The sequence below is a fragment of the Puma concolor genome, chromosome D2 (genome assembly GCF_028749965.1).
Source record: "Puma concolor isolate L17-30 chromosome D2, mPumCon1.1.hap2, whole genome shotgun sequence".
Lineage (NCBI taxonomy): Eukaryota > Metazoa > Chordata > Mammalia > Carnivora > Felidae > Puma > Puma concolor.
Window position 1 is genome coordinate 53,588,548 of NC_141677.1, and position 15,529 is coordinate 53,604,076.

Genomic DNA, 15,529 nt, shown 5'->3' on the forward strand with positions numbered 1-15,529 from the left:
TTTGCATGTGGCATGTTCCATATAAAACCTTATTTACAAAAGCAGCCAGCTGGGTTTGGCCTAGCCCATAGTTTCCCAGCCCCTATTCTCACAGGTGGAAATAGAATGAGTATGTTATACTAGTTTATTAGAGTATGTTTACTCTAATAAATTAGAGTGCGTTAGGTGGTAAGTGCTTTGGGAAAAAGAAAAATAATGCAGAGTAAATAGAGAGTATCATGAGGTAGAAATTGGCAGGGTGGGTTTCACTGAGGTCAAGAAGAGGAGGAGGAACCAAGAAAGAAGACTGAAAAGTTAATGACTGGTGATGGAAAGAACACCAAAAGATGATGATGTCCTAGAAGTACAATGAAGAACCATATACGAGGAAGAAGAAGGGAATATCCATGTCAGATACTTCTGTTAGGCCAAATAGTCCTCCCTTTTGCATTCAGCTGTTCATAGGTTGTTAGTGACCATTATGAGCAATTTTGGTGGAGTGGATTCAAGAGAATTGAAGGAGAGTGAAAACAGATGAGTCTTTTGAGGAATTTTGTAAAGGGAGCAAAGATCAAGCAGCGGGGGAAGAAAGATCAAGACGATAATTTGGTTTTTTTTAAGATAGAAGAAACAACAATATGTCTGATTGAAAACATTCCAATAAAGAGTAGAGAGGAAATGATGTAGGAAACCGTTGCTGGAGCTGTGTCTTTGAGTTGGCAAGAGATGGGATCTGGTATGTCAGTGGAGGGATTGACATCAGATAGGTGTGATGTTGGTAGTGGCTGCATGTGCTGTGGAGAGTCTGGACTTGTTCTTTTGTGGCTTCAATTTTTGATTAAAGGATTATCAGTAGAGAATATGAAAGTTGAAGTGTGGAGGTTTTATATATACTTTATGGTCTTTAACTTTTAGTACCAGCATTTGACAGATCTTTGGTGACTCACTAAAATGACTTCTATTGTGCCTTCTGAGGGAGTTTTAAACTTAACCCAGCAAATTTGTATATTTTAAGGATAAAACTATACATTATAAGATTGAATAATGATGCATGTAATGCCTGGGGCACAGCAGCTGGTATCATGTAGACTTAAGAAGTGCAAACTATTGTTAGAGGAGATAGTAAATACACTGAATTGAAATCATAGGTCCTTTAATGTGGCCCCCAATGTTCTTTCTACTTCACAGTGGGGTCTCTCTTACAGTGACTAGTAATGTTACTGGCTCTAGCGATCAGGGGAAGTATTGATCAAGGCTCTATAGATCGATGCTTGTTCATACGTGTTTATCTCATATTGCTATGTTAATTTCTTTCTACAATAAAAATAATTTTTTACATTCTACAGCGTCCTCATAGATTGTAAGCCCTCAGAAGGTAGGTAATAATTCTTATACATTTCTAAGAAAATGTCTCAAGTGATAGTTTGTATGTGGAGGGTATTCAACAAATATGATGATTACTAAATCAAGGTTTTATATTTCTTTGATTAAACTTAGATACTCAGTTCTTTAGGCCTTGTTCTAATTCAGTCCTGAGACCCTTTCACTATTCTGAAAAATTCTGGAGCTAAATTGTATTGGGCTTAAAAGCAGTCTAGAATACCTCCAAATATAGCTATTCTAAATAACTTACAGAGAAAGGTAGTAGCCAAATTTCACAGTAAGCATTTAATAATAGAAGTATAATTGGCACATACAGCTGTTGGAATGTCATAAAAACTCGCATGGTGATCATTAAAAGAAGTTTGTTAGATGGGCGTTACATGTAAGTGATGAACTACTAAATTCTCCTGAAACTAATAGTACACTATATGTTAACTAAATAGAATTTAAATAAAAGCTTGGGGGGAAAAAGTTTGTAGAGAATACTACTCAACTAAATGTTGCATATTGAAACATCAACGTAAGATAGATTGACTTCTTATAACTACAAGAAAATAGCACTGGATACCTTCACATACTGCACCAAGGAAGTAATGAGTGAAGTCAAAGAAGTGATATTTTTACCAAGTACTAGAGAATATAATTATGGGCAGGAACTGTTCTGAAATGGCCATTTCATTCTGCAGTAGCCAGTGTGAATAAAATAAGTAAGAGAACTATTTTTTTCATAAGAAGCAGCTGCGTTTGAGGCTTTATTTGATTTACTGATAAAGATAAAAATTTGAAGAAGCTATTTCCTAGAATTTAGGAAGCAGAACTTAACTATTCATCAAGACAACTGAGAAATTCTAAGTTTATTCAAATCTAGGTTCCCATCACATTTATAACAGTTACCTCTAAAGCATCAGAACATCCAACTTCATAACAACATTTTAGATCATTGGAAAATATTGAACAAGTCATTTTTTAAATATCTGTCTTGTGTTGAAATATTACTTTCTTTTATTATAGGTCCAGTTGTTTACGTCTTGGATCTTGCAGATAGACTGATCTCAAAAGCTTGTCCATTTGCTGCAGCAGGAATAATGGTTGGCTCTATCTATTGGACAGCTGTGACTTATGGAGCAGTGACAGTGATGCAGGTTCAGTATTTTACTCTATTCAGTGATAATACTTTTAATGTGAAGATCTATTAGATTTCTGTTAGGAGTTTTAAAAATTATTTTGAATAATAACATTCTCAAGGCTTAAAAATAAGAAAATTTATTAAAAAAAAGTATATAGTGAAAAGTCATCTTCTTACTCCTGTCCATTTGCCCAGGTTCCCCCTCACTTCCCCAGGTAGCCATTTATATTAGTTATGTAATATATTCTAGACTTTCTTTGTGCATGTGCAAGAAAAAATAAATTTGTTCTCCCACACACATACGTTTTTTTTCCCCCTAAAAGGAAGCATATTAGAAGTACACCCGCCTTTTTTTTTTTTTTTTTTTTTTTTTTTTTTTACAAACAGTGAATCTTGGAGATCTTTTTATAAGTATGCAGAAATCTGCATACCATTCTACATATGGAATTAGAACAATTTACCAACCAGTCTGTTGTTGATTAGAAATTAGTTACTTCCCGTTTTTTGCTACAATCAATAACTGTCGGTGAAGATTATTAGATTAAATTTCAAGATTTAGTCCCAGGCCCTTGATTCCTCTCTTTATACTTTTTCCCTAATGATTTCCAGCTATCAGCTGTGTGCCTTTTATGGTTAGATCTACATCTTTTGCCCTATTCTATCCTCAAAAGCAGTCCTGCCATTGCAGCTTGACCCTTCTCCTTATGTGACCACTTGTGATTTCACACTCAGGATTTCTGAAATCAAACTAGTCTTTTCCTCAATTTGAAACCTAAATTTATTTATATTTTATAATATTATTATTTCTCTATACCTCTGATTGCTACTATCATTTTCCCATCTACTCGGTTTATATCCTACATTCTTAGGATTACCTTTAACTTTCTGCTTCGTAGCCCTATCTCCAGTCCACTGACCAAATCCAAGCAGTTTCCATTTTGATATCTTATATCCGTAGCTTCCTTTCCACAGTCTTTATAACACCTGACTTTGTTGTCACTCCCCTATCATACCGAATGGCTAAAGGAGCCTTTTGATTGGTTTCTCTAATTTCATTCTCTTCTGTCAGTCCATGCTTCCAAATTAATCTTCCTAAAATAATCCCTTCAATATCTACTCCAAGCTGTCTCCTCTGTCTTAAGTAGGACTTCCAATGCAGCAGTTAGATTGGGTAAGTGTTTCATAAGTAACTCAGTAATAGTTTACACACTATGTAATATTCTAGAAATTGCACATAACTTGCCTATGCCAGGTCCATGGTAAGTAGCCTTTCTGGTTGTTTAGTCATGGTGAAACAGAGTATTGCAAGGTTTCTTCATGAAGCGTTGAGGATACCCCCAAAATCTGGATGTAGTCACTAGAATGAATTACAAATAGTAAACCATCATTTGTCATGAGTGTAATGGATAAAGATTAAGAACCACTGACTTAAAAAAGATTCTGTTTCCTTGACCTGATTTGTTATGCCAAATCCTTCATAGTCTTACTTCATTCTACTTTGAGGCCTATTGGGCTGTCCCCTGCATCCTATCCTTTTGCTCCTGTTTAGTTTTTTACCTCTGTCCTTTGACTTTTGCCACCCTCCCTGCCTCATACCTGTCTCTCCATTCTCTTCTCTACTTCTCCAAATCTGAACTCTTTTCAGGCTTAGTTCAGCTGCTTTTCCCTCCTGAAACTAACCAGACAACTCCTGCCACTGTCATTCTTTAAATGGCAGCAAATCTTGTGCTGACCAAGTGATATTGATATAGATTACTGAAGTTATTTAATTTTTCCTATATTCAGCCCTTTGCTTTTCCTATTAGAAGGTAATTTCCTTGAGGGGTGCTGGGTGGCTCAGTTGGTTAAGTGTCCGACTCTTGATTTTGGCTCAGGTCTTGATCTCACAGTTTGTGGGATCAAGCCCCACGTGGGGCTCTGCACTGGATTCTCTCTCTCCGCTCTCCTTCCCTCCCCTGCTTGCACCCACTCACACTCTCTCTTGCTCTCTCTCAAATATTTTTTAAAAAGTAATTTCCTTGAAAGTAGAGACTGTCTTACACTTAGGTATTCCTGTTATAGCATATACACAGAGACTAATACTTAAAGGGGTTTCATAAATATCGTGGGGTTTTTTTTATATGACTAGTTCTGTCAGGTAGTAGCAGGTTTATTTGATTATATTCTCCGCAATAATTAAATAAAATAAATTAAAACTCCAGTTTTGATTAATGAGTACATCATTAGTTCAGGGAGGTTTAGGTAGTTCACTAGTACTGACGAAGACACAAAAACTTAGAGCAGATATATACATTATTGAATGTACAATACGGATGTATATCTATATTTTTTGCAGGTGAGGAAACTAAGGCCCCATGAGATTGAGTGATTTCTCTTAATACCTAATTGACTACAAGAAATAGGATGGCTCTTTTTGAGTAAAGATTTTAGGCTCACTCAATCTTTTTTTTTTTAATTTGAGAGAGAGGGAGAGAATCCAAAGCAGGCTCCACACTGCCAGCATGGAGCCCAATGTGGGGCTTAAAGCCACTAACTGTACAATCATGACCTGAGCCGAAACCAATAGTCAGACGCTTAACCAACTGAGCTACCCAGGGACTCCAAGCATCACTCAATCTTAAAAGAAATTTGTTAATGATTCCCAGGCCCAAGGAATATAGTTCTAAGACAAGTTGTACGTAAGTGAACAACTGGAAAACAGTTACAACATTATGTAAACAAATATGAAGAGTACAGAAGACTACATAAACAGTATTTTAATTCAGTACAATGAAAGATCGTTTGAAGTTTCATAGAAAGTAAGTCTGGAGCTGACTCTTGAAGGCAATAATTTGGATCTGTAGAGGAGATACAAGCAAGGAGACAAAAATGAACATGTTGGTTAATGGTGATGGTAAAGAAAAAGACTAAAATTATGATGATACATATATTTTGTGTTACCACTTAGAAATAATCTTCATATACACTGTGGCACTTGGAAAGATTTTTTAAGCCCTGAATGAGAGAGATTACAGTAGATTACAGATGGTAGGTAGGTAGATAGGTATCATATGATTTAATTGTATTGGGAAGACTTTTTACCTTTCTGAGCATATTTGTTAGGGAATGTGCCCCACTTATACCATCAGCAGTATTTAGGGTTTTCTTTTTAACCCTTGACGGTTTTCTTTTCCTTTTGTTCTCTGACTACTCTAAAGTACAAGTATATTAGGTTAAGGAATCAGACCACTATTCTTTTCCCATTTATTTCTCCACGAGCCAGTCTTAAGTTCAATCCCAATTAGTTGTGAGGAACTTGAGACCTTCTGCTTATCTTTTTATTGAAAAGACAACGTGTGATAGGTAACTTTTTTCCCCCAGCACAGGGCTAAACACCTTCCAGCACTGATGTTTTTAAACCTTGCATCAATCGTGTGATCTAGATACTATTAATTATTCCTAGCTTACAAATTTGGCAAGTTTACGTGTCCAATACCACACAGTAAGGAAGAAGCATTAGGACCCCTGTCCCTAATCTAGGGCTCCTTAAGTGAAACTTTGTTCCACAGGCAGTGGGAACATTTTACTCTGGAACAACCACCTTCATGTCCATTTTCGTTCCATTTTTCCCTCTGGTGTAAAAATAACCCCCATAAGCATTGTCAGTTCTTAACTCATATACTACACTTAACTGTCCTTAAGTCTGACTAAGAAAACCTCTTAATTCATCACTGTTCATTCTCCTATTTAAAAGTAGGGCCATAGGAGCACTTGGGTGTTTCAGTCAGTTAAGCGTCCGACTCTTGGTTTCTACTTGGGTCATGATCTCATAATTTGTGGGATCGAGCCCCACATCAGGCTCTGCACTGACAGTGCCGGAGCCTGCTTAAATTTTCTTTCTCCCTTCTCTCTCTGCCCCTTCCCCCATGCTTGTTGTCTCTCTCTCTCCCAAAATAAGTGAATGAACTTGGGAAAAAAGGTAGATTTTTAAAATAATAATAATAATTTAAAAAATAAAAGTGGGGTCCTAAAAGGAAGTGATTTAAAAGATCAGATTAGGGGGTGCCTGGGTGGCTCAGTCAGTTGAGCATCCGACTCTTGATTTTGGCTCAGGTCATGATCCCTTGGAATTGAGCCCCTTGTTAGGCTCTGCACTGAGTATGGAACCTGCTTAAGAGTCTCTCTCTCTCAGACACCTGGGTGGCTCAGTCAGTTAAGCAGCTGACTCTTGGTTTCAGCTCAGGTCATGAACTTAGGGTTTGTGAGTTTGAGCTGTGCAGAGCCTGCTTGGGATTCTGTCTCCCTTTCTTTCTGCCCCCCTCTCTCTCTGCCCTTCCCATGTCTCTTTCTCTCTGTAAGTAAGTAAGTAAGTAAGTAAGTAAGTAAGTAAATAAATAAATAAATAAATTTTAAAGTCTCTCTCTTCCTCTACCCTTTCCCCCCACTTGCACTCTTCTTTCTCTCTAAAATTAAAAAAAAAAAAGATCAGGTTAAAACTCTTAGCCTTTCAACATTGGTGCACTCCTGGATATGAAGAACTAGCTTTTAGGCCTCAAGCAGAGAAACAAACCTTTCTTTAAACCTACAATTCCTAGGTCTTTATTTTATACACAGATAACAAATTCTTAGAGAAGACATTCTATAGTTCCTGAATCTCACCCCCAAATTGAAGTCTTAAAAATAACCTGTTTTGAAATCTTGGAGCATAAAACCAGAATGTTCCTGCTGATACACAAGGTATGCTGGGTTTGTTTTGACCAAAGTTAAATCAGCCCCATTGCTTTACTCAGTCCTCATTTACTGCCCTTGAGTCTGATTATAGTAGCAGGGGGTATACTATAGTTATACTATTGTTTCCATTTTAGCATTTATATTTGCATGCTTGTTTAATTTGTCTCTCTCCTCTCCAAAAGACATCTGTTTAGCTCACCATTTTATCCGCAACACCTAGGCCTATTTCTGGCACACAGTCAGTATTCAGTTGAATGAATGCATGCAGGTATGCGTGCATGGTGAGCCCAGCTTGAGTATAAAGCATCTCTGTCGACTTTAGGTGTAAGAAATTGGGCAGTGGGCCTTTTGCTCAGTTTGCCCAATTTCCTTTTTTGTTTCCTCACTCTGAGATACCTGGTTGTAAGGTTTTTACCACTACCCATGAGAAATAAACTGTGCCTTACTGTAGTCTCTACCTGAATATTCACTCTGCTTTATATTTCTAAACCCCAAATTTTAAAAAGAATAGCATAACCCACAAAAGGGATTTTTCAGATTTCTGAATTTATTTGCTAGCACTTTGAGAATATTTAAATCACATTTACTTGTAACTTTATATGTGATCATTAAACTGAAAATAATAGAATGAGGGGCACCTGGGTGGCTCAGTTGGTTTAGCCTCCAACTTCGGCTCAGGTCATGGCCTCACAGCTGGTGGGTTCAAGCCCCTTGTCCGACTCTGTGCTGACAGCTCAGAGTCTGGAGCCTGCTTCAGATTCTGTGTCTACCTCTCTTTCTGAACCTCCCCCACTTGTGCTCTCTCTCTCTCCAAGATAAATATTAAAAAAGAAAAAATAAAATGATATAAAAATGAAATATTCCTCAAAAAGCATAGGTAAATACACAATCTCTGGGCTAATCCACATTTGTCCCCAGTATGGGATTAGGGTTTATGAAATACGGTGTACCCTTGAACAACATGGGGATTAGGGGCACTGACAAATCAAGAAAAGTTATATATAAGTGGACCAGTTATATACAAAACTCATGTTGTTCAAGGATCAACTGTATTGTGAACCAGACTCTTTCACTTGAGGGCAACTCAGAACAGTCATCCTTCACATACAAGGTGTCAAGTTTCTACAAGGAGACACAGAAGAATATTAGATACCTATACCTGGTTTCTGGCCACTGAGAAGAGGCTGGCCTCCTGCCCTTTAATATTACACTGTGGTTAGATAATGAAGTACAAACCTGGACTATATCCCTAGCTCAGATTTTAAAGCATCCATTTTGGTGCTCTCCATGTACGTATAAAATATTTTTACCTGGATTGAATGTGTTGTCTAGAATTTCAATTTATTCTTACCATTCTCAGCTTGACCTTATTTCACACGTCCTTGTAATAGTGAAAAATTTGCTATGTAGTAGTAAAAAAATTTGCTATGATAGTTGACATGAAGAGCATCTCGTTTTTGAAAAAAAAAAAATCCCATTTACTTTTTCATGAGCTTGTTTCCTGAGTGTACCTGGCACTTTGAGTTTTCCCTGCCTTCTTTCTTTCCTTCCCTCCTTGCCTATCCTTCCTTCCTTTTACCTCCTCGCTTCCAAAGAGACAGTTTCTTCCCAGTCCTCTCTTCATGGCTTACTCCTCAAGTGTGATCAGAAAAACTATTTGGAGTTTTTATAGTAGTGTCTTCCTTCCACAGCTGTCCTCACTGTGATACCTGGGTGGGCTAAAAGCCCAAGATTCTGAAATCGTCCTCTTCTGTCATAACTGCCAAAAATAATCCCTCAGAGAAATAGGTTTAATTTGGAAGCGATTGAGACTTTGGCTAAAGGGAAGATCATTTGAGACGTTTGAAAGAGAATTTTCAGAGAAGTTCCCCAGTTAAAACTAAGAAGCTCACCAATAAAATGGAGATGTTGAGAGAAGTATAAGGCCAAGATGGAGTAAAAAGAATTTTCCTGGGAGAGGAATGTATGGAGATTCACAAGTAAGAATCATATCCTGGGGGCGCCTGGGTGGCGCAGTCGGTTAAGCGTCCGACTTCAGCCAGGTCACACGATCTTGCGGTCCGTGAGTTCGAGCCCCACGTCGGGCTCTGGGCTGATGGCTCAGAGCCTGGAGCCTGTTTCCGATTCTGTGTCTCCCTCTCTCTCTGCCCCTCCCACGTTCATGCTCTGTCTCTCTCTGTCCCAAAAATAAATAAACGTTGAAAAAAAAATTAAAAAAAAAAAAAAAAAGAATCATATCCTGGGGTGCCTGGGTGGCTCATTTAATTGAGTGACCAACTCTTGGTTTCAGCTCAGGTCATGATCTCACGGTTCATAGGTTCAAACCCTGAGCTGGGCTCTGAGCTAATAGCACAGAGCTTGCTTGGGATTCTCTCCCTCTCTCTCTCTCTCTGCCCCTCCCTCGTGCTCACTCACTCTCTCAAAAATAAATAAACATTTTAAAAAAATAATCATATCCTTCTTGCCCTCTGGGATCTAAACCAGTGGAGAAATAACCCTAAGACCCAGATGAGAGGGAAAGGATTGTTTTAGCTTCTTTACCCTAGAGTTAGGATACCCTAGGGTTCCTAGATTAGAAAAATGACTGGAACCTGTAGCAAAAACTGCAGTCACTCAAATGTAGATCTTAGAATTGAATTTTAGCAGAGTTTGGTCTGTAGAACAAGCATTTAGCCAGCCAGAAAAATCACTCTATACCAGAGATCACTGAGTATGGAGAAAGAACCAAAGAGAAGTGAGCTTTTGGGCCATCTCCTAAAGGCTGGTTCTGCCCCTTGGTTATGCTGACCCTAGTAGGAAGAGCAGAAAAACAGATGCTCTGCTGGAGGACAAACAGGACCTAGAATTATAGCCCAGTCTAACCATATCAAACAAGAGGAATAAAATAACCAGAAATCCCCTTCCCTCTATTGAAATGTAATCAATGTGGGTCAACCTTTTTTTAAATTTACATCCAAATTAGCAGGGCAACAATGATTTCAGGAGTAGATACCTTAACGCCCCTTACCCATTTAGCCCATTCTGCCTCCCACAACCCCTCCAGTAACCTTCTGTTTGTTCTCCATATTTAAGAGTCTCTTATGTTTTGTCTCCCTCCCTCCCTTGTGTTCATCTGTATCTTAAAGTCCTCATGAGTGAAGTCATATGATACTTGTCTTTCAATACCCTTTAGTTCCATCCACATAGTTGCAAATGGCAAGATTTCATTCTTTATGATTGCCGAGTAATACTCCATTAGTATATATATATATATACCACATATTTATCCCTTCATCCATCAATGGACATTGGGCTCTTTCCATACTTTGGCTATTGTTGATAGTGCTGCTATGAACATTGGGGTGCATGTGCCCTCAACCTTTTTTTTTTTTTCAATATTTATTTTTGAGAGAGAGAGAGAGTATGAGCAGGGGAGGAGGCAGAGCATCCAAAACAGGCTCCACATTGACAGCAAGAAGCCCAACATGGGGCTCAAACCCTCAAACCACAAGATTATGAGCTGAAGTTGGATGCTTAACCGACTGAGCCACCCAGGCACCCCACTGTTTTTTAAAGCTTTTATTCCAATATAATATGAAGGAGCTTTTTTTCCTTTGAATGAGAGAGACATAAATAAATCAGGACTGATAACTTTCTGACTTATTTTTAAAACTTTTTATATTTTTATTTCAAAATTTACCATTTCCTCTAAAATGAATTCAGCTCAAGCATGCAACCTTTCATTAGATAAGGAAATGATTCTAGTGAATGCGGTTTGTTTCACAGGTTGTAGGCCATAAAGAAGGTCTGGATGTTATGGAAAGAGCTGATCCTTTATTCCTTTTAATTGGACTTCCTACTATTCCTGTCATGCTGATATTAGGCAAGATGATTCGCTGGGAAGACTACGTGCTTAGACTATGGCGCAAATACTCAAATAAACTACAAATTTTGAACAGTATATTTCCAGGTAAGGCCCTGAATTGTGGTTATAATGAGCACACCAGATTAACCTTGTGGAAGAATCTTAACATGTGAAGATATTTTAGCTATTGTGATTTATTAGCATTAATACCTCCATTTCTTTTCCCCCCCAACAGGGATTGGTTGTCCTGTTCCTCGAATTCCAGCTGAGGCTAATCCTTTAGCAGATCACGTCTCTGCTACCCGAATTTTGTGTGGAGCCCTTGTCTTTCCTACTATTGCAACAATAGTTGGTAAACTGATGTTCAGTAGTGTTAACTCTAATTTACAAAGGACAATCTTGGTAAGATGGTTTTAATACTACCTTTTTTTTTTTTTTTCCAAGTGACTATACAAAAGAGAAGGAACTGTGTTTAAAAAAAAAAAAAAAACAGTGGGACTTAAATACTCATTCTGTGGCTTCTGTGCCTTGAGGTTCTATTTGATCCCCACTGTTATCCAATAGCAAGAAAGAGGGGAAGATCCTTTGCATTACTTCTGGCCTTCTGGAACTATGCTGCAGGTGATGTCTCTCCTAGAATAGGCATGAATTATCACACCCATCCTTGCCAACAAGATTTTGGTGAATAGCTTCAGCTCTAGGATCAGACTGCCTGGTTCATATCCTATCACAGATAACTGCCTTGCTGAGAAACCTAAATCAAATTTCTTCACTTCTCTGTGCCTGTAAAATGAAGATCATATTGGTAGCTACATCAAGGTTATGTGGTGGATTAAATAGTTCATTTGAAGTGCTAGCACATAATATGCCCTTGTATTGTTTGCTATCATTGTTATTCCTCCCACTTCCCTTCTCTGATAGCAGCCTGCACATGTGCCCAAGCCTTCTCCCTGCTATATCAGAATGGACGTCAAGCTAAGTGGAGAGAAGATTACCTCAATAGGAGAACAGGGAAGGGGGCACCTGAGTGGGTCAGTCATTTGAGCGTCTCCGACTCTTGATTTTGGCTCAGGTCATGATCTCACGGTTCGTAGGATCAAGCCCACATCAGGCTCTGCACTGGCAGCACAGAGCCTGCTTGATTTTCTCTCTTGCTCTCAAAATAAATAAATATTTAAAAAAAAAAAAACAGGGAAGGTATCTCTGTTGGGTGTAGTGATCCTGCCTGTCTTACCCCCTAAGTAGAAAAGAGAACTGTCTCATTTGCATTCATCTGAATTAGCAGCAATGGCTAGTCTTTTCTGATCTAAGTAAAATTATGTTATTATGTTTCTCTAAATCTGCATTATAAAAAGCTTTTTATTTTTATTTTAGGGTGGAATTGCTTTTGTTGCCATAAAAGGAGCATTCAAGGTTTACTTCAAACAACAGCAATATTTACGTCAGGCACACCGCAAAATTCTAAATTATCCAGAGCAAGAAGAAGCATAAAACTGTGACTTCTAGTTGTTCTGCAGTCCTATCATCCTTATGAGTCTGTTGTGTTGTTGATTCCATCATTAATGCACAGTAGTGGAGACTTATGATAAGCTGCTGCTCATATTTTTAAGAAATAGAATAAAGCACTTAGGGCAGGGGAAATCCTCTCAGTAATCACGGAACCTAAGGTTGTGATTTGTTTTCATTGTTTTGTATGTACTTCTTTTATGGCAGTCATCTGAACCATTATCTTAGCATGGTAGACCTGGGTTTTGTTCATATTTTCTCCAGACAGAAATGTAAAGATCAAACTGTGCAAATATTTAAAAATGCACATGCTGTTTTATTCAAATGCCTCTTTTGTACATGTTCATGTTCAGTGTTTTCTTAGAATCAGCAACTCAATGAAGGTACTATGAGGATTTTTCTCACTGGCATAATTTGATTACATGCTAAACAGGAATATATGTTAATATGAGGAAATGTAAATTAGTTATAAAAAATAACAAACCAAAAATGTATGTAAACATTCAAATGATTATCTGAACAAATGCAATTTTGTTGTGTTTTTCTTAACCCATGTGACGTCCTCCAAAATGTGTAGGGTAAAAATTCACAGGGCTTCCAAATCACTTTTTCACTATTAAATTTTATTTATATAATGTCGACATCTCATAGCTCATAATGTAATTTTGACTCATGTAGTCGTGTGTGTGTGTGTGTGTGTGTGTGTGCGCGCGTGCATGCATGTAAGAGAGAGAAAGGGAGAGAGTCGTCGGGTCCTTCAATCACTGGAGTACAGTTTTTAAATCCATATTTCTAGAAATTAGAGCTGCCAGTTTATAGTAGTTTGAGCACAGAGAACGGTTTGCAAAAAAAAATCAATAAAGTTATTTTACTCTTCTCTTTCATTGATTCAGTTATTCAGGTATTTGTTGATCACCTCCTATTTGCCCAGGCATTGTACAAAGTGCTGTGGGATACAGTGGTGAGCAAGACGATTTGGTTTCTGCTTTTATGCAGTTTACCATCTAGTTTCAACAGATAGAAAACCAGCAGTGCGTAAACCAAGGTGAGGTTTACTTGAGCTCTTTGTTTTTATATCAGTCAGCAAGAAGATCATTATGAAAACAAGAAGTCTTGAGTAAATATTGAGGTTATTGTTTTTTGGCTTAAGTCCATTTATTAAATCCAATACTAATGTTTTTAGATTTTAATTGCTTGTCGTGTTGATGAGGCTAGCACCTTAATCACTGTTTAACTAGTTTTTATGTTCATTTTTTAAAAAGCAATTATTTATTTTAAGCCATTTTTAATAGTGGCCCTTTTAATGTTCAATCTGAATGGTCTTGCAGTTATTTTCATTAACTGAAATTTTTAAAAGATAGTTCCAAAAACCCTATTTATTTTCTTGTTCACAGTATATAATGCATGACAGTAATAAACGTTTCCCTTACTGATACATGGCCACTTCTCTTTAGGAGTGTAGCAAATATAGATTGAGCTATGTTAGATTGCAATAATGTATGTTAAACTTTAGTAATTTAAGACTGGTACCTTTCTATAGTATGAATGTCTTAATCCTGTCTTATAAAGTTTATGTGAATGGCTGTTGAACATTCAGAGTTGTAATTATTTTGGGAGGAAGGGAATATTTGACTGACAGTGAGCCTTATTAAGAACACTGCTGCAGTTGTAAAGGGGAAATATAAAATCTATGAGTATATATAAAAATAACTTAGATTATATTGCTGTAATTATAAAATATATTGGCTTTTCTTTAATTTTCAATATAAGAAGACATAGTAGATATTTCCTGCATAATTTTGTTATATAGAACAGCTTTTAGGCAACCTTTAATAAAATTATACAAGCACACTGTTCCCCAGTTACTACTTTCATGCCGAAGATGGGGGGGGGGGGGAGTAGCTGCTTTTGCGTTTATTGGCATCAGGGTTCTTGAGGGCCAAGGAAACAACTCTAATCCTTTGGGGGCAGCAGGGATGGTTTTCTAGAGCTATGGGGAGGGAATTGCAAGTGCCTGGGGACCAGAGTGGCCTCTAGCCCTGGAATTGAAGACTTCTAAATCCCAAAAACCTTCGCTCAGAAAGTTCTGTGTACCAGTCTTCAGAAAGGTGGCTTGCACCACCATGAACAATAGAAGAGCATGGGCTGACTAAAGTTAGATGGACCTGGGTTCCAATTCTGATTCTGCTTTTAACAACTGGATGCATACCTTGGCCAAGTGGCTTTCTCTCAGCTACAGTTTTCTTCATCTCTGAAATGCAAGTAATACTTCTATCTCAGAAGACCATTTCTAGGATTAACTGAGAAATTAAAGGAATAGAGGCACTTTAGGCTCAAAATAGCCCCTACAGAGCAGTAGCTGTTTCTTAATTTAGTCTGTTCGTGCTCTATGAAAAGGAAAAGGAGAGGTAAGAGAATGGTGTTAGGGGACAGATTAACGGGATGTTACAGACTTTTGGGATGGGTGGATATATTTTGTGTTTTCCTGTTTAATTTCACATTGCTTTACTGTGTTATTTCTATAAACTTTAATGTTTTAAACCTCTTTTATAAAATTCAGTGACAACTAGTAGAATTCTCTTCTTTGCAGAAGTTAACTTATCTCCAAAGTGGCCGAAAATGTTGTTCCTCATTACATGATTATCAAATGACTGTGAAGAATATAAAATTAAACTTAGTGACTTAATTAGTCACTGCCTTGCTAACTGTGCTGTAATTTTTTTAAACGTCTTGTTTTTAATATAGCAGACTATCTCAATACTGGCTGGATTAGGTTAAATAAAGAATTTTTATGTTCTCTAGGTGTACTTTGTCTGTTGCACAACTCCAAAAATGTTAATTCTGCACCTATATAGTTGGTTTTTTTTATCCTAGTTACCAAGATGTTAGTGAGACTTTTAGTAAAAATAATCTGAATTTTTAAAAACTGAAGAGGAATTGTCTTAATTTTGCAAGTAAGCTAGCCCAAATTCCAACTACAT

General features: G+C 37.5%; 1 protein-coding gene and 1 long non-coding RNA gene across 2 annotated transcripts in view; one reads left to right on the forward strand and one right to left on the reverse strand.

The window, feature by feature from the left end:
- The window catches only part of MARCHF5 (membrane associated ring-CH-type finger 5), a 58,119-nt gene extending 42,774 nt beyond the window's left edge, over window positions 1-15,345 (forward strand). The window contains exons 3-6 of the mRNA XM_025918142.2: window positions 2,374-2,504; window positions 10,964-11,147; window positions 11,278-11,444; window positions 12,417-15,345. Coding sequence (XP_025773927.1) covers window positions 2,374-2,504; window positions 10,964-11,147; window positions 11,278-11,444; window positions 12,417-12,533 — 599 coding nt within the window. The 3' untranslated portion in view covers window positions 12,534-15,345. The remainder of the gene's footprint in view (window positions 1-2,373; window positions 2,505-10,963; window positions 11,148-11,277; window positions 11,445-12,416) is intronic.
- LOC147576075 (uncharacterized) overlaps window positions 5,230-15,529 on the reverse strand; it is a 44,644-nt gene continuing 34,344 nt past the window's right edge. The window contains exon 2 of the long non-coding RNA XR_015241732.1: window positions 5,230-5,325. This is a non-coding gene — a long non-coding RNA (uncharacterized LOC147576075). The remainder of the gene's footprint in view (window positions 5,326-15,529) is intronic.